General features: G+C 40.4%; 1 protein-coding gene across 1 annotated transcript in view; it reads right to left on the reverse strand.

Annotated features, from left to right (window-relative positions):
- The window catches only part of RAB11FIP2 (RAB11 family interacting protein 2), a 69,771-nt gene that overhangs the window by 22,631 nt on the left and 23,003 nt on the right, over positions 1 to 24,137 (reverse strand). Inside the window, exons 2-3 of the mRNA XM_054983653.1 lie at positions 23,427 to 23,869; positions 18,925 to 19,393 (exon numbers count right to left, since the gene is read on the reverse strand). Coding sequence (XP_054839628.1) covers positions 18,925 to 19,393; positions 23,427 to 23,869 — 912 coding nt within the window. The remainder of the gene's footprint in view (positions 1 to 18,924; positions 19,394 to 23,426; positions 23,870 to 24,137) is intronic.

Genomic DNA, 24,137 nt, shown 5'->3' on the forward strand with positions numbered 1-24,137 from the left:
GCTGAGAGCCCTTTAAAAGTGGGGAGAGCCGTGCTAGGTAAAGGGTGTTGAACAGTCATGCACTCAAGGGAGAGTGTGATAGCCTCTACCAATCTACCAAGGAAGGGTTGTTTGAGGATACTGCCAGGTCTCTCTTGGAGCCATGAGGGCTGAAAGCCAATCTCTGGTAGGAATCCTGGCCAGGGCACTGGACACATTAACAGTGTGAAACTCTATGAATGGGGCGGGGGGGAGACACAGGTTAGGAACCCATAGGGTTCTAATTCCACAGATGGAAGTGCTATACACTAAAAATGAAGCAACAGGGAAGTGCAAAAAGGTAACAAGGCTTTAAATGTCTTTGGAGATCCAAAAAGGAAGAGGAGAGTGTTTGAGTCCCAAACATAATTAACAGCACAAGAAGAGTCCAAGTCTTGCTATAGCCTCAGTAGAGACTGTTACTCACTTAGAAGCGCAAGATATGGTAGTCAAGAGGCAGAAGAGACTACTGCTATAGTGCAGGAAAAGAAGCGGACCAAAAGTGTCAAGGCCATAAGTGGGAGTGAAAACATGGCTGATCTATACTAGAATAATGAAAACAGTGAGGCAGGTGTGATGGGGCCAATGAAAGGACAGATAATATGCATCATCAATGAGCCTTGTGCTGCTAGCAGAACAATCTGTGCAGCAAAAACCAGCCAGGAGATAAAACATAAATACAGATTACCTTGCCAATGGATTAGCACGGGCATTTCCCAATGACAGGGGTCCCTCGCAGCAAAGGAGCAAACAAAAGAGCAAGCCATGGACCATCACAACGTATCACAAGGCCAAATAGCCCATGCATCCAATCAGATTATCTAGGAGTTGGTGCTAGTTAGTTGAGGAAACATTATTGCAATACACTGCAATGACATGGATCATTTACAGTAGAACAAAAGTTAGAGAAAGGAAAGGTATGTCAAGTACTCCTGGTGAAAGTAGTGGTATGACAAAGTCATTTTGCAGGAGACCAGGAGCCACCTGGAGGCACACCCTCTCAGACAGTGATTCCGCACACGTTGGATAATGCACTTTCAATGCACTTTAGCAATCATTTGGAAGTGGATTTTTTGTTTCACACATGAAAAATTCAGCTCCAAATGATCTCTAAAGAGGATTGGAAGTGCATTATCCAATGTGTGTGGAATCAAAGAGAGTCACAGCATCATGAGGATGTCCTAGAAGGAACAGAGCATTGAAAGCATGAGAATGATGCATATATGCTCTGTCTAGGAAAGAAGAAAACAAATTTGGTTATCCCATGAAGTGTGAAACTTAAACTGAAGACCACATTCTGCCAAGGTGACACATACAGGTATATAAGAACACAGAACTGCACTGTGAAAGTGAAAACACTGAACAATCTTAGTAAAATGTGGATCGATTAAGACTGAAAAGGCAAAGGAAACTTTTTTCAATGAGGACAAAAAAGGGGGTTGCCCTGGAAACAGGGTATGTAAGAACCAGCAACAGAGCAGAGGATAAAACTATATTGCAGCCTCAAGTGGGATAGCCTAGTTGTGCATTTTATAAACATCCAAGGTGTTGGAATTCTGCCACTAGCAGTCTGCACCCCCAACAGCAGAGAGACTCTGAGTGAAGTGTAGAGATATGTGTGAATAAGACAGCCAAGCATAACTGTAAAGACTACAATACACAAAATTAGATGACCTAGACCTAAAATAGGTTTTTCCACCTGTCCTTTGTTTCTCCCAATTGCTTTGAGTGCAGCTTTTACTTCACTTTCTAAGATTTCTGGTTCTTCATCAAAGGACTCTTCTTCAAAAATACGTCATCCTTCCATCTCTTCTGCATAGTTCTTCATTGTATTGTTCCCATCTTTTCTTTATTTTGTCCTGATCAGATACTGTATTTCCATGTTGATCTTTCAGCATCCCAAGCCTTGGCTTGGATTACCCTTTGATTTCCTGGATCTTGTGGTACAGATCTCTTGTTCTTCCTTTTTTGTTGTTCTCTTCTATTTCTTTGCAGTGATTATTATAATAGATTTCTTTGTCTCTGCGTGTAAATTGCTGAAAAGCTGCATTTAGAATTCTGACTATATTTCCATCATCTTTTGCTTCCCATCTGTCTTTAGCAATTTTAAGAGTTTCCTCATTCATCCATTTAGACTTCCCTTTTCTTTTGGCTACTGGAATAGTCTTTGCACATTCTTCCTTGATAATATCTCTGGCGTCAGCCCATAGTTCTTCTGTAGTAGTAGGTTTAATAGTATATGGCCAAAGGCCATCACAATACAAAGTTAAGAACAGTAAAAATAGAAATCTATCTTACAAGCATAAAATACAGTTATTAAAATAATAAAAATAGAATACAATTAAAATGGGACCTTAATAAATAGTTCTTCTGGCTCATGATCAATTAAACTTTGGATTGCAAATGTGTTCCTTACCAGGTCTTTACATTCTTCAGGAATATCTTTTAGTTTGTATTTTTGCATTATGATTCTTTTAATGTTTCTCTTCAGCTTTATTCTAATTTTTGATATTAGCAACTCGTGATCTATATCGCAATCAGCTCCTGGTCTTCTTTTAGCAGCAAGAACAGAACTTCTTCATCTTCTGCTTCCAATTATGTAATCTATTTGGTTCCTGTATTGGTCACCTGGTGATTTCCATGTATAAAATCATCTTTTTGGTTGCCTGAAGCATGTATTAGCAATGAACAGGTTGTTGGCCTCACAAAATTCTAACAGCTGCTCTCCTGCTTCATTTTGTAATCCTAGTCCAAATTTTTTCACATTTGATTCTGCTTTAACTCCTACTTTTGTATTCCAGTCACCTATGATTATTAGCATACCTTATTTAGATGTACGATCAATTTCTTCTTTCACATTTATGTAAAAGTTTTCAATTTCTTTCTCCTCAGCAACTGTAGTTGGAGCATAAACTTGAATGATGTTTATGTTAACAGGCTTTCCCTAAAGTCTGATTGATATTACTTGGTTAGTATTTGCGTTGTAGCTCTTGACAGCTTGTGCTATGTTTCACCTCACTATTAGAGCAACACTGTTTCTTTTGAGTTCATGTCCGCAATAAAACACTTTGTGGTTTTCTGACTAAAAATGTCCTGAGTTGGTCCACATTAGTTCACTCACACCCACGACTGCAATGCTTAAACGTTCAATTTCTTGTTTTACTATTTCTAGCTTACCTGGCTGCAAGCTTCTCACATTCCATGTTCCTATTACGTGTGTTGCACAGCTTTGGACTCAATCTCATACACTACAGTTAGCTGTGAAACACACAAATATCTGAAAGAGTAAACTGAACCACAAAAGTCCATAACAAATAAACACTAGCCCTTAGGGAATCACTGGGTTTTGATCTTATTACACAAAGATGGACTCTGGAGATGTTTAATGGTCTCAGTTTATAACACTTTTGCCAATACCCTTTATGCCCCAGGATAGGGTTAAAACATGTTTCATGCTCACCTTAAACGGGATGGTAAAAGAGTCATAATGGAAAACTTGCAGCATGGGAATTCTGCTTCCTATGTAAGCTAACATTTTACAGCAATACAGTATTCACAGTCTACAGCGACCGAATTAGAGATGAAGTGTTATTTAATCTGCAAGCCATCAACAACAATAATAATGACCACTGGAATGAAGTATACATTTGCTAAAGGATTGCAGTAGCGGCCCTGACAGCAGTCAATTCAATGAAAGTTTGTGACAATTGTAATGCTGTGGAGTCTTTTTCATGTTTGTCCCAGGACACTACAATCTGGAGCAGTTCCAATCCAGGTTGTACTCAAGCCTGTGTAAGCTGGTTGAAGAAGGACTGGTAAGGAAGGCTGTGCTAGGCCTTGTGTTCTTTTCTTTGTTTATGCTGATAAAGTTACCCTGTGTTGACTAAAAAAGGCCCTCTGCATGTTCTTAAATGACTGCTGAATCTTACAGCAATGAGACTGAGAATCCTGAGGACAGCCAGCATCATTTTGTGGTAGGAAAAAGGGACTGTGAACATATATGAAACCAAACAAGGGAAAAAAACTGCCTTCAAAAAGCACTGGGCTTAGAGGTGCAGTTTTATCATCTCTGGTAAAACAGAAGCAGCTGAGGAGCCCCAATCAGTACATTGATGGTTCCAAGCTGCTATTTCACTGTGTTAGCTGTATTAACTCCTGCCTCCAGGGCCTAGAGGTGTGCATGGGTTTCCCATTTCGGGTTTACTCAAACCAGGAAAATAATCCAGAATCCCAAAGTGGTAAGATTTAAACCATTTCTGTATGCTTCAAAAAGATTTGGCACACACCCAAGTGAAAAAGCTGGGAGAAGCTTTGTCCTGGCCCAGCCCCAGCCCTGCTCCCTGGACTTACCTGGCCAGGAAGCCAGGAGGCAGCTGGGAACCCCACAATAACAAGATAGGAGGCAGGAGGGCCAGCCACCGCGATGACCAGCTGGACAGCTAGAGGGCCCGTTGCCACCACGACAACAAGCTGGGCAGTGGAGGAGGCTGCATCAGGTGGCGTGGGGGGCACTTTAAACCCATGCTCTTGCTCCAGCTGACTGGGGGAGCCCACCAGGCAGCTGAAGCAAAGCTGCAAACTTAAAGTACCCCCAGCACTGCTTGCAAGCAGCACGGGGGCGCTTTAAACTTTAACGCCCCCTGCCCTTGCTTCAGCTGACTGGCAGAGCCCGCAAGTCAGCTGGAGCAAGGGTACAGGGTTAAATGTACCTGAAGCTTTATTAAGTAGCCTGAATTGCTTTGGAAAGCTTTGATTTGGGATTCCAGAATTGGGCCCACAATACTGGGCTTGATTTGAAAATCCAGAATCTTTACACATCTAGTCACCCCGATTTGCACACCCGTACCAGGAACTGCTCCTCAGAACCAAGGATAGTCGGGGAGGAGGAGGGATTCCTCAAGTCAGGCAGGCAGATTTCCAAAGGCCTTGGGGAAAAGCCTTTCAACCTCAGATCCCAGGCTTCTGTAACGTTACACCTCTAGATCTCTCCCCTCAAAGCCCACACAGTCAAGGGAGTGCAGGGGCCTATTCAGGCTGGCAGGCAGCCAAATCCTCTGGAAAAAAAATCTCTCAGACTCCAAATCAAGGTATGTTATGCTACACTTCCAGGTGTCTCTCCTCAGAGCTGACACAGCCAAGGAGGGGAGGGGCCTTTATCCAGACAGGCATGCAGGCAAAGCCTTGGAATCTTGGAACTGTGGGCTCAGTCAGGCAACATTTCCAGGCTTCTACCCTAGGAACTAAGGGGGCAGGTACCTTTAATCAGGCTGACATGCATCTGCAGGTTTGAAGGAAGAGCCATTGTGAGAAAGCTCTGAAGGGCCACAACTATGGACTTACCTTTGATCTGGACTTACCTTTAAATCAGACTGGCACGAAGCCACCACTTTGAGGAAGAACCATTGTGGGGAGGCTCTGATGGCCCACCCCTCTGAACTTAGCCCTTGGTACTAAAGGGTGCCAGGGAGGGAGCAGGTACCTTTAATCAGGCTGGCATTTTCCAGCATCTTGAGAAGTCTCTCTTGAGCCATAATGACAAAGAGAAAGACAGAAACTTTTCTTCTTTAAGTGTAGTTGTATTCCTCACTAGAATGTCTATTGAGGGTGAAAAACTTTTAAAAGAAATAATTCTCCTCAGCCTGAAGGATGAGATGAGGGAAAGGCAGAGAACAGCAATGAAGATCCTCTCTATGTAGAGGCAAAAAAGAGAACCGAATAGCGTCCCTCCTCCTGGTCATGTGATGTTTTTGGCAGGAAAGCACCAAATGGTGGAGGGGTGCTCCTTGTCTTCTAGAAAGCTCTGGAAATCTTCTCCGTGGCTGGCCTGTGCATGTGCATGGCCTGTGCATGTGCAGTAGGGTTGCCAGGTATGCCTCACCATCCTTTGGGTAAGTACCTGGCACTTACCTTGTCTTCATTTGCACGCATGTGCCTCAGATCCAATGTGATGATGTCACTTCCAGAAGTGACATCTCCACATCAGCCACACGAATGCTTCTGTGCTCCACATGGGGCCGATTCAGCCCATTTGGGGCCCAAATTGCTCCAAACAAAGAGCGGAAATGCTCCCATGGGCAGTGCAATGACATCATTTCTGGAAGTGATGTCACCATGCTTGCTGGGAGCACAGCACGTGCTACTGAGGTCCTTGTTGGTGATGGGCAACCTCCGGGACCATGCACCATCGATCACTGAATAATCAGCAGACAAGGGGGCAAATCCCCAGGACTGCACAGAAACCATGAAGATGAACTAATTTTCTTCCTCTTCTAACCCTTTCCTCAGTTCGGGTGACTCTGCAAAGCAGTAACTTCAACTTATCTATCAACAACTACAAACTTGCAAAACACACTTTGAGGTATTAACTGGAATGGTAAGTAAAAAACAGCTCTGAGACGGTAGAAGAATGAGGCAACAGAATAGAAAAGAACGAAGACCTAGGGAGAGCAAAGTATCTTCCTTTCCTCAGAGGAGAAGGACCCATCACAGTAAGTGTTCCAAAGGTCCTTTTTCCCTCTTGAGCTCAACCTGACCAGGAGATCATCCAGGTACAGGTGGACATGTATACCTTTGTCTCTGAGGTGAACAACTGGGTTGACCAGGAGCTTTGAGAACACCCTTGGAGCGGAGGACAATCCAAACAGCATGACTCCGAACTGCAGGTGGAGTTTGTCTATGCACAATCTCAAGTAATTTCAATGAGCAGGCAGAATCAGCACATGGAGGTATGCCTCCATGAGATCTATGGATGTCATGCATTCTTCTGGTTGAATGGCCTCTGAGATTGAGCACAGAGTCTTCATCCAGAAGCATCGTAACTTGATAAAACCTCTTCAAGATCTTGAGGTCTAGTATCGTCCTCCAGTCCCCATTCTTTTTTGGGAACTGTAAAGAAGATTGAATAGACCCCCTTCCCCCGGTCCTCTTTCATTGAGGGGAACGTGTTCTACTGTTTGAATATCCAGGAGGTTTTGGATTGCCTTTTAGGTTATGATTCTTCTGTGTAGGTTTTTATAAAGGGGGGAGATGACAAAGCATTCCAGTGGATAGTTTTCAAATTCTATGGAATACCAGTCATTCGCCTGTGCATTGAACCAGGCTTGGTGATAAAACACTCTTCCCCACCACCGGAATAATCTGTGAGTCATGCCTTGGAGGGCTTGGTGTCAAGGTCAAGTTTCTCGCCATGGGCAGGGGGCTGCCTGCTTGATTGTGGATTAAAGGAGCCTCTCTTGAAGAATTGTCTCAAATAACCCCAATCTGGCCACTTGAAGTACTGTCTGGGTCTAGGTAATGTGTGCTTTGATCAAAATAACTATGAGCGAAAGGATTGTCTGTTGGAGCATCTGAGGGTCTTTGGCAATGCTTCCTTTTTATTCTGGATCTCGATCAAGATCTTTTCAACAGCATTCCCAAACAGTTTATTCCCGTGGAAGGGGTAAACCAGGATGATGTTTTTGGAATGTAGGTCTGCTGGCCATGCTCTCGGCCAAAGGGGTCCTCATGCCACTGCTGTTAAGGCCATAGCTCTTGAGGAACAGGCAAGAGTGACCAAGGTGGTGTCTGCCGTAAAGGTACTAGCTTTCAATATCCTGTGTGCCCATTTAAGGAGGTGTTTATTATTGTCTTGAAGAAGTTGGATCAGTTTTCTAATCCACACTATAGATGCTCTAGAGATGATGGAGGATATAGCTGCAGCCCTAATGGCCATTGCTGTCATATTCAAGGAATACATTGTGTATTCCTCGTTGTCAAGGAAGCTGTCCTTGGAGTCCCTCATTTCCATTTGATGTTTGGAGTGATGATGGGGCAAACAGCTGCCTAACATGGCCCTCGTGCTTGCCCCTGCTGACCAGCCAGAAAATGCAAGAAGGAGAGGACAGCAAGAAGATACAGAAGGGAAACGTGGATGGAACTTTATAGGGTAAGATACAAGATGAAGAGATAAGAACAAGAATTGAGAAATGACATCTAAATCTTGAAGAAATAGTAAAAAGAACCTGCTTCAGAACTGTTGTTCCTAGAGGAAGGAACAGAATTGGGGAAAGAGTGTCCCACTCGCCAGACAGGAAGAGGAAGAAAATTAGTTCCTGCCTCCCTGATTGGATGGTGTGAAGCACTTAAAGATGTCCTACACCTCAGAGGGAGAAAAAAAAGGGAACAAGAGCTTCAAAACATAAGCCTTTAAGTATCTGTGAAGAGCATAAGAACTAAATCTGTGCATGTTCCTTTACCTCAGATATATATATGTTAAATTGCCTGATTTCACCTGACCTTTCTCCTCTAAAATAAATAATCCAGTTAGTTATTTTTGAAATTTAAAAATGCTAGGTTTTCCACAGGAGATAGTCATGGATTTGGGAACCACATTCATGTCTCAAGTGATGCAGGACCTGTTGCAGGCTTGTGGTATCAAATGCTTTACCACCAAAGCTTACCACCCAGAAGCAAATGGACTAAATGAAAAGTTCAATGCACCTTGAATGACATGCTGAAGACCTATGCTGTGTGAAACATCCTAACGACTGGGATCAGTGACTTCAACATCTGTTGTTTGGTTATCGTGAAGTGCCACAAGAAAATTCCAGCTTTAGTGCTTTGAACCCCTTACCTGCTGTTCAGACAGCAGGTAAGAGGTCCTATAGCCATCCTTAAAGAAGCACAGACAGGATGAGAGAACATTGAAAGCAGCAATGTAGTCACCTATCTTAAGAAGCAACAGGAGAACCAGCAAGAACTGAGAGCAGCTGCAGCAGACAACATGCAAGAGCCCATCAGAAACAGAAGACCTGGTACAATGCCAAAGCCAGAGAGAGAGTCTTTAAGTCAGGAGATCAAGTCCTATGTTGAAGCCACGGAGAAAGCACAAGCTGGAAAGTAGCTTGGGAAGGACCTTTCAGAGTTGTAAACAAGATTTCAAATTTAAACTATCTGTTAAATGCAAATTCTGAAGGAGACAGTGTAAAATGTTTAAATGTCCTTAAGCCTTACCATGATCGAGATAATCTGGTCCTTATGGCCAGAGGAGGGCAGAGAGAGGAAATTGCATTGATGAGTTGGGGGAAGGTAACCCAAAGTAGCACAATTAGTAAGGTGAATTTGGCACCTGCCATGACTAAAGATCAGCAATAGCACGTTAAGGTTGTCTTAACGGGATATCGGACCATCTTTTCAATTTCTCAGGGAGAACACAGCTCAGCACAAGATGGATATTGGAGTTGCCAGGCCTATTACTCTCCCACCTTATTGAGTAACTGGCTGACATGACATCAGTATTAAAAAGGAGGTTAAAAAAATGTTGAACCTTGGACTCACTGTTCATTCTGAAAGTCCTTGGGCTTCACTGGTTATTTTAGTCCCTAAATCAGACCAGACAGTGAGATTTTGTGTTGTATGTCAAAAGTTAAACAAGGTTACAACCCCAGATGTATACCCAGTGCCAAGAATGGATAAACTGGTGGATACCACTGGAGCTGCACATTTCATTTCCACCACTGATTTAACAAAATGATATTGGCAGATGATAATGGATCCTAAGGACCAGCCCATAACTGCTTTTGTGACCACGGAAGGACTCTTTGAGTTCATGGTCTTAGCATTTGGGCTTAGGAATGTCCCAGCCACATTCCAGAGGCTGACTGCTAGATTGTCAACAGGGTTAAAAGATTTTACTTTTGCCTATATAGATGACATAGCCATCTTCAGCCAAACCTGGAATGAACACCTCCAATATCTGGCTATTGTGTTTCAAAGAATAAAAGAGGCTGTTTGACTGTAAAAACCTCAAAGTGTCAAATAGCAATGACCAACATGAAATATCTAGGGCATGTGTTTAGAGAGAGAATGATAAAACCTGACTGGAGCAAGGTGCAAGCAATACAGGATGGAGGTTGCAGAAACAGATTGGTATGCCTATTGAATGTCATATATATACATTCGTATAAGATGTTTAACTATGAGTATTACTGTAAACAGAAAGATAATATGCATTCACATGCTTCACCCATTGCACAAGGGAGGCTTGTGAGAACCTACCCTGAAGCAATTATCTCAAAGGTTAAAATGTGATAGATTTCACATTTTAAACACCAGAAAGGACTGAACACACACAGCTGCAGGACTGTTAAGGGACAATCCCTCAAAGAATCAGAGAGCTTTGAGTGACAGGCTACTCTAAGGGATCTGATTGGGTAGCGCAAGCTGGAAAAGGGAGGGTCTGTTTGCAGTCCTAGCTGAGAAAGGAATCCAATGTGAAGAGTTAGGAGATAAGAGTCCCAACGGAGAACAGTTTTAACATCTGCAGGTGAACTAGGGAAAGTTGGCAAGGAGGTTTAGGAAGTAGTTACAGACTCCCAAATGGGCCAAAGAAAGGGGATAGATCTTCTAAGGAGAGGACTTTTCCCATACCCAGTCAAACTGGGAAGTAACTCTACACAGTGAAGAGATCTCCGGCCAGGTGTGGTTTGAAATGGCCTATGGAGACTTTCAAATTCTGTTAATACCTGAAGGAAAATACTGGTGTGTGAAGAGGAGGGAACTGGGGTACTAGAAAATGGGTACCTTCGTTCCTAACTCCAGAAGAGAAAGAAAATACTAAAAGAAAGTATACTAGAGTGCATGTGGAAAAACAAGGGAACCAAAACCTCAAAACATAAGACTTTATCTGTGAAGATCATAAGAACTAAAGTCTATGCATGTTCTAATTTTACCTCAGAGATATATTTGTTGAATTACCAGATTTCACCTGACCTTTCTCCTCTAAAATAAACTAGTTAGTTATTTTTGAATTTTAAAAATGCCTGTCACCATTTCTGCTGTCACAGCAACAGATATAGAACTCTGCAGAATAAGGACCTAATGGCAGTGTTAAATCTACTACATACTATAAAGACCCTTGGCAGTAAATGACCACAACAACCTTTAAACATAAAGTTTGCAATCCATTCTGAAGGATCCAGTAAGACCCTGCTGAAATCTGATTACACTGAATCCGCAAAAGTCATACTGTTAAGACAAAGTTTCCTTCTCCTTTTTAACAGAATGCTGTTAAGAGAAGGGTAGAACTATCCACAAGGAAGAATTCATAGCTGTTTCTATGTGATTTTTCTTTCTTCTAGCAGGGAGGCAACTTAGATGGCTAGAGAGCTTCCTTTTCATTATACTGAGTTACTGCCTCCTCCAAAGGATGAGCTGAAAAAAGATGTTTGCATTTGCCTTATCTATGAAATAGCACAACATTGTCTACAAACAAGTGATGGAAACAGCAGTTGCCAAGAAAAGGGGAGGGGAGGGGATCTGTTCAGATATTCATTCTCTAGTCTTTGCTGCTCAAATTTCAGACATGTAAAATGTAAGACATACCCACATTAGATACACTGAAGGTTTTTAATCTCCAGAGTCAGCTATGTTGAAGGATCTTCTACAGTATTTCTGCACATCATCAGATTCTGCTTTAAAATGCTCAACAATAGATATGTCAGTAAAAACTCAAAATATTTGTCAAACTCACACCCAAAACAGACCCCCCCCCCCCATTTTAACAGATATAATTCAAAATAGGTCATACTTTCATTTCATTTCATGTATTACCTTTGTGTTCACTTAAGTTATAAATCCTAAATTAATTTACTTATATTACATTTTGTTTATTTTAAGGAAACCCCCTCTCTAATTAGATACCTCATCTGATTAGGGTGGCTTGGGAACAGTAAGTAGACATCCTGTCCTCATTTCAACAAGACAGGACAAAGCATCAGTGAATGAAATAGTAAACAAAAATGTTCAGTAACCACAGTTGATACTACACAGGTATCCGATTAGAGAAAGATCGGGGAGAAAACAGACAAGGAAAACAGCCTAGAATTTCTGCATAAAAGACTGAATCATAGAGTGGACAGAAAATCCACAGTGGATTAGAAAAAAATCAACCCCCTCTGAAAACAAAGAGTGGGTCCAGGATGTCCGTCTCATCCTCAAGCATCCTCTTTTTGGGAAGTCTAATGTTCCTTTCTCACTTGAGGAAGCATCCTGATACTTGGGATGTTTTACACCGTAAGGACTTGCTGCCCAACTGCTTCACCAGCCAAGGGAAAGGAGTCCATTTTAAAGTGTCTGATGAATGAGGAGATTGAAGCCCAGGCTGCTGCTTTACAGATATTCACCACTGAAGTGTTGGTGTCTGAGATAGTTAAAGTGACCATGCAGCTAACTGAGTAAGCCATGATCTTCAAGGAGGTCTTTATCACATGTGAGACAAAAATGAAAAGGATACATTCTCAGAATCATCTGCTTTGCATACCTTTCCCCCTTGATTACTGGTTGGTAGGCAACTAAGAGAGTGTCCAGCTTCTTGAAGGAAGAAGACCCTTCTTACGTAGATCTACAAAGGCTCAAGAACTGCAAGTTCTTCTCTTTGGGATGAGATGGCTTAGAACAAAAGGAGGAAAAACAAGTTCTCTGTGGGATGGGAAGCTGACCTTCAGGATGAAATATTAGTTCTTACCACCATCTTGCCTTTATGAAACACACATTCTTTTCCTAACTGATAATTCACCAATCTTCTTCCTCTTACCCAAAGAAATAACTACCAGTAAGAAGAAAACCTTAGTAATAATACATTTCAGTGATACTTTCCACAGCAGCTCAAAGAGCAGTTGTTTCAGTACCTGAAGGACTATGCATAGTCCCCAGGAAGGAGAGCAATGAAATGCAGGAGGTAGGATAAGCATAGTTCTGCAGATGCTTTAAAATGAGGGAAACTCTGAATGAAGGTAGGACAGATATCAACCTGTCAATTGCTGGTACAAGGTGTTTGCTCTCAGGCCCTGAGAAAACCTATTTTTCAAGAAGGACGTGATTTGCAGGAGGATCAAGACTCTAGGGTGTCACCCCTTTCTGCTACATCTTCTGACATACCTTTCCACAATCTGGAATGGCTTGCTTTTGATAAGTCACTTGTTCATTGTTCACCACTTCTCCTGAATTGGCAGAGGGTTCACCTCTACTCTGATATGAAAGCTGAATGACATACGTTTCTAGTAAGATAAGAGAGTCCACTGAAGAATCTGGGAAGGAGCTCTTTACAAAGGAATTGTGTATATTTTGGCTACTATGGAGTTTTACAATTGTACCAGGAACATCAAGTCCACTGGACTGGCAAAATGTACAAATTTTGCTACCTTGATCAATTTTCCCTTCAGGTCCTGGGGAAGGAAAAGCTTCCAGGGTATGGCATCCAGCGTATATCACCGTTTGATGGGGCATGATAGATAGGATCCATGAGAGATAAGCTGGTAAACTGTAGAATTCTATAAAGTAGCTCTGTAAAATGGTGTACCTTACCAAACTTTTGGTGAATGATTTTAGCTAGGTCTCATAGAATTGCTGGATCTACCCTCCGAGCAGCTGCTTGCCTGATTGTAATTGAATTGTTGGCACTGTTCGCCTCTGTTACTGAATCTAGGAAATTTTCCTAATATTGAAAGCTGGGTACTAGATCTGTAGTTCTGTCTAGGTCTTGTCCATGACAAGTTTCTGCAGTCTTCACAAAACCATATCCTTTCTTGTGTCACTGTCTACCTTCTCATTTAACAGAGAAAGCCAAGGCTGCTTTTTTATCATTGGTTTCAGCCAGAATGCTATCCAGGTTATCACGAGAGCTTCCCTCTGAAGATTTGGCTACAGAGTCCACAGCTCAGTTTCTGAGCCACAAGTTTTGACAGGCACCACTGCTGAACAAAGTCCATGTGATACCGTCTATTAAGACCAATCAAATTGACACACAAAAAGCTCAAGTGCTTGCACAATATTTTGAATCAACGTGTTCGGTCTTAATAAAAGGTATTACACAGATTTTGTTCTTGTTTTTGGATTTTATGGACCAATATGGCTGTACAACTTTTTAAAAATCACTGCTGAAGTCATAGACTTCAAGGAAAGCTTCATGTTACCAAGCCTGATGTCTGCCATGAGGGTTGTTTCTCTCTCTTGTCTCTATAGATAGTTAGAGAGCCTCTCATTCAAGTCTGGATACTTACTTAAAAGTGGTCCTGGTCCATATAAGTGATGCCATCAGAGAGGCCTCTGCTGGATAGCCCTTATGACAAGGGCCATAGCTTCACAGGAACTGCAAAATTTCCTATACATAACATTCTTTAGGGGACTCTTCCCATCCTCACAGATGCCTAAGTCTGAGGCCAAACCTATAATGGGAGCACCAGTCACAAGAAAACTGGTTAAAGGACTGCCTACTCCCTTACAAACCTACTTGACTGCTACAGTCATCTCTAAGGCCCTGCTTTGGGTACCCCTGCCTTCTGAGATTAGGTGGATGGCTACCTGGGGAAGGACCTTCTTGCTTGTGACAACAAAACTCTCTCCCCAAGGATACTTACATTGCCTTTTATGTTGCTATCTTCTGCCAGTGTGTGAAGACTTTTTAGTTTCCCTGGTGTTCCCTCAGTGATCCCTCCTTCCTGCCTTATGTTTTGTTGTTCTTATGTTTTATACGTATATTTTAGTATGGTTTTCATTGTTTCAATGTGTTTCTGTTAGGCTTTAATAGTTTTTTAGACATGCTTTTATTGTATATATTTTAAATATGTCAGCTGTCTTGGAGGCCCTGATGAGGGCAGAAAGATAAGGTATATATTTATTTACTTGGAAACTGTGTATAGTGTTGTGTATGGGAAGCCTCAAAAAGAAGCCTGGATAAGGAAAGATAAAATGCAAACTCCTAAACTCAAGAGAACAATTTCTTGGCTCCTTCTGGGCACTCCTTATTTTTCTTGCGTTCATGTACTTTAGGTGCCTAGAGTTGTTGGATCTTTATGGCACAGATAAACAGTGAAGGAAGTTCCTCTTGTGAGAAACAATGTCTGGACTGTAGCCCTTCCTGGAGCAAATCCTTGAAAGAAATTTTCCCCTCGCTCTCTGTCTCGGGGCCTGAATTCTGTAATCTGATGACAGAGTTGCCTTACTTAGATCTATAAAATGTAGAGGAGAGATCATTACAAAAGGGCAAACAGTCCCCATGCATGCTGCTTTAGTGAGCCAGGAATTAGCCTAAGGTTGTCAAATGCGCCGGGGTTTGGATGGCTGACTGCCTCCCTGTGTTGCTGATCTCTCAAATGGAAGTGGAGGATGGGTCTGAGCAATTCCACAAAGTGCTTTTGACAAGCCCCTTGTTTCTTTTCCATTTCCCTGGCTATGAATTGTTCCAGTCAGTACTACAGGTCTTCTGATATGACCACCCAGTCTTCTACACAGAAATCAGGAAAAAAAGGCGGAACCACCACTGTGGTTCATGTCTCCACTGACCAAGTTGCCCTCATTGGTGCTCACCTCTACCCTCCCCTTAGTGTGCTTGACTATACCACAGTTTCAGCAAAAAAATGTGTGCTGTCAGCATCCTCCACCTCCAATGCAGACAAAGCACAAAATGTAGCTCCCTGGAGCTCTGCTGTGTCCAGCCATTTTGACTTACAAAGGGACTTCCTGCTCCGCAACTGTAGAATGTTGTTGTTGAGTTCCCCTTCTGAAGATGTTGCTATGTCTTAGGCTTCTGAGACTGGAATTGAAGTGGTAACAGCTGGAGAGAGGTCAGTGAAAGTAGAACAGCAAAGCTGAAGAGAGAAGGAGGGTTTGTTTGGTTTTTAGGAGAGCAGAGTGAAGGGCTGAGGAAAGGAAGCTAGAAGTAGGATCAAGGCACACAAGAGGGAAAAGAAGTGATACAAAAAGCATTCAGCAGAAATGAGATCTAATAAAGCATGTTTAGATCCACCCTCAAAGAACTGACAATGGTGGCCATTCCATTTGTGGAAATTTCTATCTCCTTCATGCTTCTAGGAATTAAGGGAAAAGGAGCAATCAAATGTCAGGATGTCATCCTCTCCTCAAGTCAGAAAATAAAGGCCACGTAGAATATGAGATCTGATGCTGTATTTAGGTTATAGATACTCAAACTGATCATCTTTAACACATAAAGGGTGCATCCAACAGCTTATATGCTATTAGAGAATACATTACTCCGCATGCATACATCGCACCAAACATAATTCACCTAATTAAAATGCTATTTTCTTAATAATAACGTTTCATTTTTCTCTTTTCTCCCTAGTAATCTTTGGAATGGCTACTATAAATTTTAAATGAAATTTCAATCATAAGAGGGCTGAGGAATATAGATATTGCTATTATCATGATTGTTCTATTAAAGAAATGTAATCTAAAGAGTTTATATATAACAAAAATACTAATTAGACACCTCACTGAGACACCTATCTATTCACATTCTCAAATTTAGCATTTGATCATGCTAGTAACAACCTGTCGCCTTTAACTACTGGACTATTTGTTACCCTGTGTCCAGTGCCTAAGAGCTTGTTAATTACCCAAACTCTCTTTCTATAGGTCTTGTTAATTACCCGTCTCCTGTCTCAGAGGACCTTGTTAATAACTTGCACAATCCCTCTAAAGAGGGCCTAACAACACATTAAAATTAAAGATGCTTTTCTTTTAGCACCTGTCAAATGCTGTAAATTGAGAAATTTTCACATCAGTGTATTAGCCTACTGTAGTGTAGATTAAAAAAAACAAACATTATTATAGAACGTTGTATGTAGAACTGGTTACTCTATGCACGATTTTTATATTTAAAAACTGACATTTGTCCTTAAATATGTTCATTGTATGGAACTGCCCAGCAAAATAGCTACATATTAACTCCTTAAAAGCTACTATAATAAATAAGTCCATGTAGATGGATGAAAGAAACCAACCAGCAAGCAAAAGTAAACTTCCAAAGGCATAGGTTAGGTCTTAAAACACATACTTCATCGTCACTTAGGGTGTAATATAGGCTTGCCATTAACAGGGTGTCTGTCTGGTCACCAATGGTGACTAGAAACGGCTCCCCAGGTGATTAATTATGATGGAGCCTCTGACTTGCAGCACATTTAGCATGAGTTCCACTGAACATGAACAGTTCAACACTGATCATATTCTTGTCACTTATCAAATGAAAAATGAGAGAGCTATGCTCTTCTTTTCATGCCAGAAAGATCCAATAAATTCAGATAAGGACTCAACTGACGAATTCATGTGTCTTTATTTTTTTTTCTCCCTCTTGCCCTTTTGTTTGCAGTGAGACTGAATTACAGAGAAACATGTGAAGTGAGCTCTTGTTTCAGATGCCCTAGGAGTAGTCTGATTTTGAATTCAGTTTGAGGGTCATGCAAAGCTGTTGACAGTTATTCCACAGGAAGATCCTGAACCAAGCTACAGCACTAAAAACAAGTTATGGACCAAATTCTAACAAGACCTGGTTCAAATTAAAGGGCGGGGGGTGGGGAGGAGAGGAGATCTGGAGAAGCTTACCCAGAAAGAAAGCCCTGTGCTATTTTGTTGAAATCAGATGTCATTTCAGTCCCCCACCCGTCCACCACAATCTTAGGTCAGTTAGAATCTGTCGAGGTGAATCAGGAACGGAGGTGACAGTCAAGGAGAAAAATCCCAAAAATATTTAAGTTATTTTTTTCAACACAGCAATTATGTAGTCTAAGGAATAGACTGAAAAAAATGATTCTTAAATTCACATACAGCTTTTCAAATTCTTGTTGGCTAGTCACTTTCATGAATTTATTTGCAAGGCTAACTTAATTTTGTCTTCAATATGCCACAAAGGAAGAATTAGCCTAATGTACTCTTATGTCTACTATAACAGTAATTCTTAACCATTTTACATTGGTAAAAGAGCTAAGGGGGAACACTGGTTACCAAGCTAAGCAAATTGCTAGGATCTGGTCCCTACAATTTTCTGATTTTAATGCTCACTGATGATAACATCTAATCACAGCCACTGACTTTTAGCTATTTGCAAAGATGCAGTTAACTGCTCCCATTACAAGGCTGAGGAACCAAGGCCAGACACAGCCCTCCCTTCACTGTAAAGATTCAATTGCTCTGATTCTGTGTTACTTGGTATTAATGTTGTTTCAATTTAGTGATACTACTTTGTATTTTAAAGTTATTTTTATTCATAGAATTTGTAATTTTGTCACACACCTACCTCTATGAACACCATCATGAACACCATTTGGTAGAAAACTGATAAAGAAACTGCAGAAATAAAACCCAATGTTCCTTTGCTCTGAGGTACCAGAACTCTTAAAGATTAGGGTAGTACAGAGATCCATTCCTTACAGGACTTACTCACACAGCAACACAAATTAAAGGTTTTTAAAATATATTTCATTGTTATATCCCCCTAATGCTCTCTAAATGGCTAATATAAAACCATAGAAGCAAATCAGATTAAAAAAACTAAAAACAAGACAATTCAACAAAAGAATTTCATTTATAGCAACCTGTGTGTGCGTGTGTGCATGCACGTATCCCAAATGCTATTTATCAAAGCTTTCAAAGTTGTTTGCCAACTTTCTAAAAGGAAAAAAAATCAGGAATAACTATAAGCTAACCAGGTGGGATTTCATAGGCAGAAAGATCTATAGGTGTATCTCTCAGTAAAAAGGTCATCATTACTGTCTAAAGGGTCTCTCTTGATGGATCTTAAAGCATGTGAAATTTTGCGGAATGTGAGTAAACATTCCTTTGTTGCTTACAGAATTCTTCCCACCAATCAGTTAAGGTTAGAATCGGTTTTTCATGTTAAAAGTGCAAGTCTGTTTGTTAGTGGGGGAAGGAGAGGATAGAGCTTCCTACACAACAGCTGAGCTAGCTCCCTTACAGCATACCAGGAGCCATCTGGGGCTAAATAATACTTTAAAAATAAGAACTACTTCAAAAGTCTATAGCCCTAATTAAAGTACAAATATGTTTGAATACTTAATGGTTTCATGTTATAAAAATAGTGACTGTAAGACATAATAGCTAAATACAAAACCTTACCTAGAAGATGACAGCACATTTGATGGCTTGAAGCTGCTTGTAAAGGGATTAGTTGGATCAAAATCAAAACTGCCTTGATGATTTTCACCAAATGCACTAGGTGATTTCAAGTCAGTGGAGCCATCTGATCCTCCATTGCTAAGTCTTTCTGACCGCTTACTATCTTTTTTCCCAGTGACTCTTTCAAAGAGACTAACCTTTTCCTTTTTCTCTCTTTTAATGTCTTTTTTTAGTTCATGAGTTTTTGAAAACAGACCTATGTTTTGGTCCCATGATACAGGGTTTTCTTCAAATGGATTCTTCTGTCTTGGCAGTGTTGCAAACTTCTGAGGCAACGAAGCACTCACATTTGTAAAAGGGTCATTCTGAGCTCCAAAAGCTGACTCATTGTCATCAGTTGTGCTGTCAAGCTGATTCACTTTAGTTGTATCTGCACTTAATGTCCGCCTGTGTGGAGATTTTAGATTTCCTGCAAAACAATATAATAACTATTTAAGATAATTTACAGTACAAGGTGATTACAATTCCTGCATACTAAGGACACATAAAGCAAGCTAGTCATCTTACTGCCTTCAGATTCTTCCATCTCCTTTAGTATGCAAAAGAAATTGGTCTAGTTTGGTAAATAGATACCAAATCAAGAAACAAATACATGCATGAAAGAAAAGACAAGTTTATTTCAGTCAATGACAACTTTCTTTGAAGTTGTAGAAATAAAAATGAAAGCAGAACTGGAAGCTACTGAACTTTCAGAAGGATTCTGATTAGAAAAATAAAATTGACAATATTTAAAACAATAAATTATTTTTTAAATAACCAATATGGGGTTTTTACTTGGCTAATTTTGTCCACAGTTACAATGACATTGCGTGTGTAAAATAGATTATTGAAGAAACAAGTAATATAAAGTTTAACTCAGTGTTCAGATTTATAGAAAATCTCTAATACCATCAACTATTAGGACAGAGCCAGACACTAGTTTTCTCTGAAAGTTGGAAGCAGTTTAGAAGATCAATAGTTGGTTATGGAATAAATATGACCCAGTTTGGGTATATAGGAGTTGCAGTTTCTGGATTGTTTCTGGATATGAATGTAAGATTTTTTTTTAAAGTTCAGAGGATAAAAAACGTCTGTTTTACTATGATTTTGATGGTATCTATTCCTAACTAGGGGCTGCAATTTCTCAAATTACATGAATGGTTTCAGGTGGGTCACCATGTTTGGTCTGCAGTTGAACAACAGGATTTGAGTCCAGTGGCACCTTTGACAATGTCTGATTCTCAAAAGCTTACCCTGAAAATCTCATTGATCTCTAATGTGCCATTGGACTCAAATCCTGATATAGTATGTATAGGTATCATAAGATACAACAACTTGCTGCTCTGGTTCTAACATAATGGTAACTATTTTAATAGAATTAATACTTCTAAATGTCCTAACTATATGAATCAATGCAATGTTTTGTGTTCCTAAAAGGAAGTAAGTTTCAAAATTTCCATTCTATGTAACTGATCTGAGCTTTAATAAATGGCACAAAGAGACATTAAAAATCTGTGGTATTATAGTGTCTACTTCAAATTTCCATTGTTCTAAAATTACAGGAGAATGAAAGTAAGCCAAGTATCCAGGATGGGGGTACAATGACCAGAAAACTCACACTGAATCTGATAAAGCATGCTACAGAGCCCATCAGAAGACCCATGAAGCGGTAGCGATAGTGGCAAAGAAACATTATTTCACTGCAACCATTGCATCAGCTGGTTCATGACCATCTCAGTTGTTTAAGGTATCTCGACATCTTCTGACTTCTAAATCTGAATCTTTACTGGCTCAGGAACAGTCCCTTAGCTGCGACATTTTTGCAAAGTGTTTTGCTTACAAAATAGCATGAGTATGCTCTGATCTAGATTCCAGTTGTAATATAGATGAGGCAGAAGAAGTCCTTAATACACCATCTGGTCTACTAACGGACCACTTTGACCCAGTAATGGTGATGAATATTGACAGAATCCTGGCACCTGTGAAGGCCACTACTTGTGTACTGGACACTTGCCCATCTTGGTGGCTTACTAGTATTTTGGGGTATATTCCGGAATCCTGATCAAATGTAGTATTCTTGGATATACTAGTATCAGCTTCCCAGTTAATCCTGAATATATATGGAATTAATCATGTCCATTATTCCCTATGGGTGAAACTTTTCAGCAGACTAGAGGGTCTGTTTTTCATGCAAACTACACCAAACTTAGAGCGAATGGAATTGAACGTGTTCAGATTCCCGAAAACAGCCAAAATTGAATACTAAACTGATATTCTTGGACTCAAATATTAGGAATTCTGATATTTATCCGAAAAATTCCTATTTTTTTAGGGCATATCCCTACCTTGCTGTTAGATATAGGGTGCAATGTGGGCTGTCTTAATATATTTGTATTGCTATATTTATGATTGCTACTGGAGTTTTATTGTTTTATTATATGTACTTATATGTTGTTAATCTGCTCTGAGCCCGCATGCGAGGAGAGCAGACCATAAATAAAATAAATAATAAATTAGAAACTACCTCAAGGCATCTTCCCTGGCCACCCACTACTTAAAAACCTGTCCCTAAACAAAGGTTATGTGGCCAATCATTACCCAGTCCGTAATCTGCCCATTCGAGGCAACTGATTAAAAGAGCAGTGGCAGACCAACTCCATGTCTTCTTAGATAACTCTTGTGCTTAGGACATTTCTTAGTCTCATTTCAAGCCAAGCTATGGGACAGAGACAGTTCTGGTGGCTTTAGCTCCACATGAATGAAGATAAAGGCCATGCTTCTTTTGTTGCTCCTCCTGGATCTATCTGCAGCATTTGGTACAATAGATCATGCCATCCTGTTGAGGTGTTTGGAGGCCAAAGTGGGTATCATGGTGATGTACCTTGGACTGTTTTAAATCATTCCTCATAAAACAGACTAAAAGGATTGCTATTATAGACCACAGTGTGGGAATTCTTGCAGAGCTCTACAGGGTGCAATCTTATCCCCTGTGTTATTCAACCTCTATGTAAATCAAATTAATGCAGTTGCAAAAAATGCCTTCTTCAAACTCAGTCTAGACTGGAAGATGGCTCCCTAACATGACACAGCTGATCCGGCCATCAGGATCCACACCATGGTAACGTTGAAGTTAGACTGCTGTAATGTATTCTACATAGGTCTTCCCTCTGATGTCAACTTAGAGACTCAAGTTGGTGCAGAATGCCACAGCTCACTTATTATCAGGATCTAAGTGGAACATGTGTATTACTCCCATTCCACCGTCGCTTAATTGGCTACTCATCAGGTACTGGGCTCAATTTAAGGCTTTAGCTACCAACACACAAAGCCCTCCATGGCCTTGGTCCCTCAGATCTACTGGACTGTCTCTCTCCCAATGCTCCACCATGGCAGCTACACTCATCTAAACTGAGACTTCTACAAGTGCCAACCTGCAAAAGGGCAAAAATCAACAACTGCCTGCCTATACATGTCTATTCTCTGTGGTGGCCCCTGCCTTATGGAATGGCCTGCCTCAAAAGGTCAGGAAAGCTGCTACTCTTCTGGCTTTCCACTATGCAAAACTGAATTATTCAGGAAGGCTTTATTACACAGGGAAAAAATCTGTGCTATAAGGAAACAGTTCAGAAAGAGGCTCTGGTAAAGGACTGTACATAATATTACTATGTACTGTCTGTTACTGCAAGTATGTTCCTACTGGGTAGTTTCTGCATCATTTAAAATGTCACATAAATTGCTTACATTTTGTTCAGCTCTGTACTGGATTTCTGCTTGTTTTCAAATTTCTGCAATCCATACCCTATTGTACTGTTTAATGAATGTCCCACCCACTGATCATTTCGATTTACACGGTGTAATCCACTTGAGTCTCAGTGAGAAAGGCGGACTATAAATAATGTAAAAAAAAATTTAAGTATATCATCATAATCCACTGTACTGGACTGGCACTGCCAACTAATTTACATCACATCAGTAAAACTGAATAAGTCAGTTTTACCACACTGGCATCACCATTAATAAAAAAGCACACCTCCAAAGCAAACGTTTCTGTCATGGAGAAAAACTGACCAGAGCTATGACATGGCACATGTGGGATCTTAGAAGCATTTCATGTACCAGAGCCAGCTGTCACATTTCTCCATATGTAATGGTTAGCTACCTGAAATATAACTGAAGCTGATCTACAGTACTAATCTGCCAAGATATCACTGCAGATGTCAGCATACACTGGCGCGGAAAGCAATGAGGAGCCTGTGGAAACTAACATAAGAAGCCTTTTCAGCACACGGTTAAAACACTTGTTTTTATATTTCTGTATATTTTTTAAAAATATTGTCTTACTATTATTGTATTTTAAACATTTAACTCAGGAATTTCTAAGAGTTTATATAAAAGTACATAAATAAATAGCAGATACTGGTATCCAACAATTGCCACTGCTTAAAAATCAGTTTTTTACTCACCGCTTTCATCCACAGAACCAACAGACTCTAGCTGACATCTGAAGAGGTATGGATTGCCAACTGTGCCTGATTTATTTTTTTCTGAAGACACTTGAGGCCCAGTTAAATCAGACATTGAATGAGCAGATGATAGTCGTTGAGGTCCCAAAAGAAAAGGTTTTTTTGGTTTTGATTTTAACTGTATTTCGCTAAGTGAAGTTACAGCACTCGTTTCTGGAGTGTGAGTGCTTGGAATGATCGCAGAGGATGTATCCAAAAGTGTCCCATCGGTCTTGCGTCCCTTCATTTTGTCCTTTAGTTTAGCAAAAGGAGATTTAGTTTTGTCTTTCATTGAGAGATCAAACATACTTGCTGTCATGTTGTTCCTCATGAACTGAATATTGACCTTTATCTCACCTCTGTCTTTAGTTCTTTTTCCTTGTTTAGATTCTAGGCTAAACCACCTTAAAAGAGAAGATGACACACAGTAAACTGTGTTGCACTGAACCAAAGATTCCATGTTTTTATACTACTTCTTAAAAGTCTTATTTAATAACAAGAAGCTATAATTCATGAAATTAAAGTGATCACAATGTATTAATGGTTTTGGATAAAGTTTTAAATATATATTTTGAAATATAGGATCTTGGCATGAAATGTTCAGAATTAAGAACTGATTTCCATTATCCAGGAGAACACTGGTAAAAATGTAGCATACATATTCATGCATTT

Source organism: Eublepharis macularius, chromosome 6 (assembly GCF_028583425.1).
Source record: "Eublepharis macularius isolate TG4126 chromosome 6, MPM_Emac_v1.0, whole genome shotgun sequence".
Taxonomy (NCBI): Eukaryota; Metazoa; Chordata; class Lepidosauria; order Squamata; family Eublepharidae; genus Eublepharis; species Eublepharis macularius.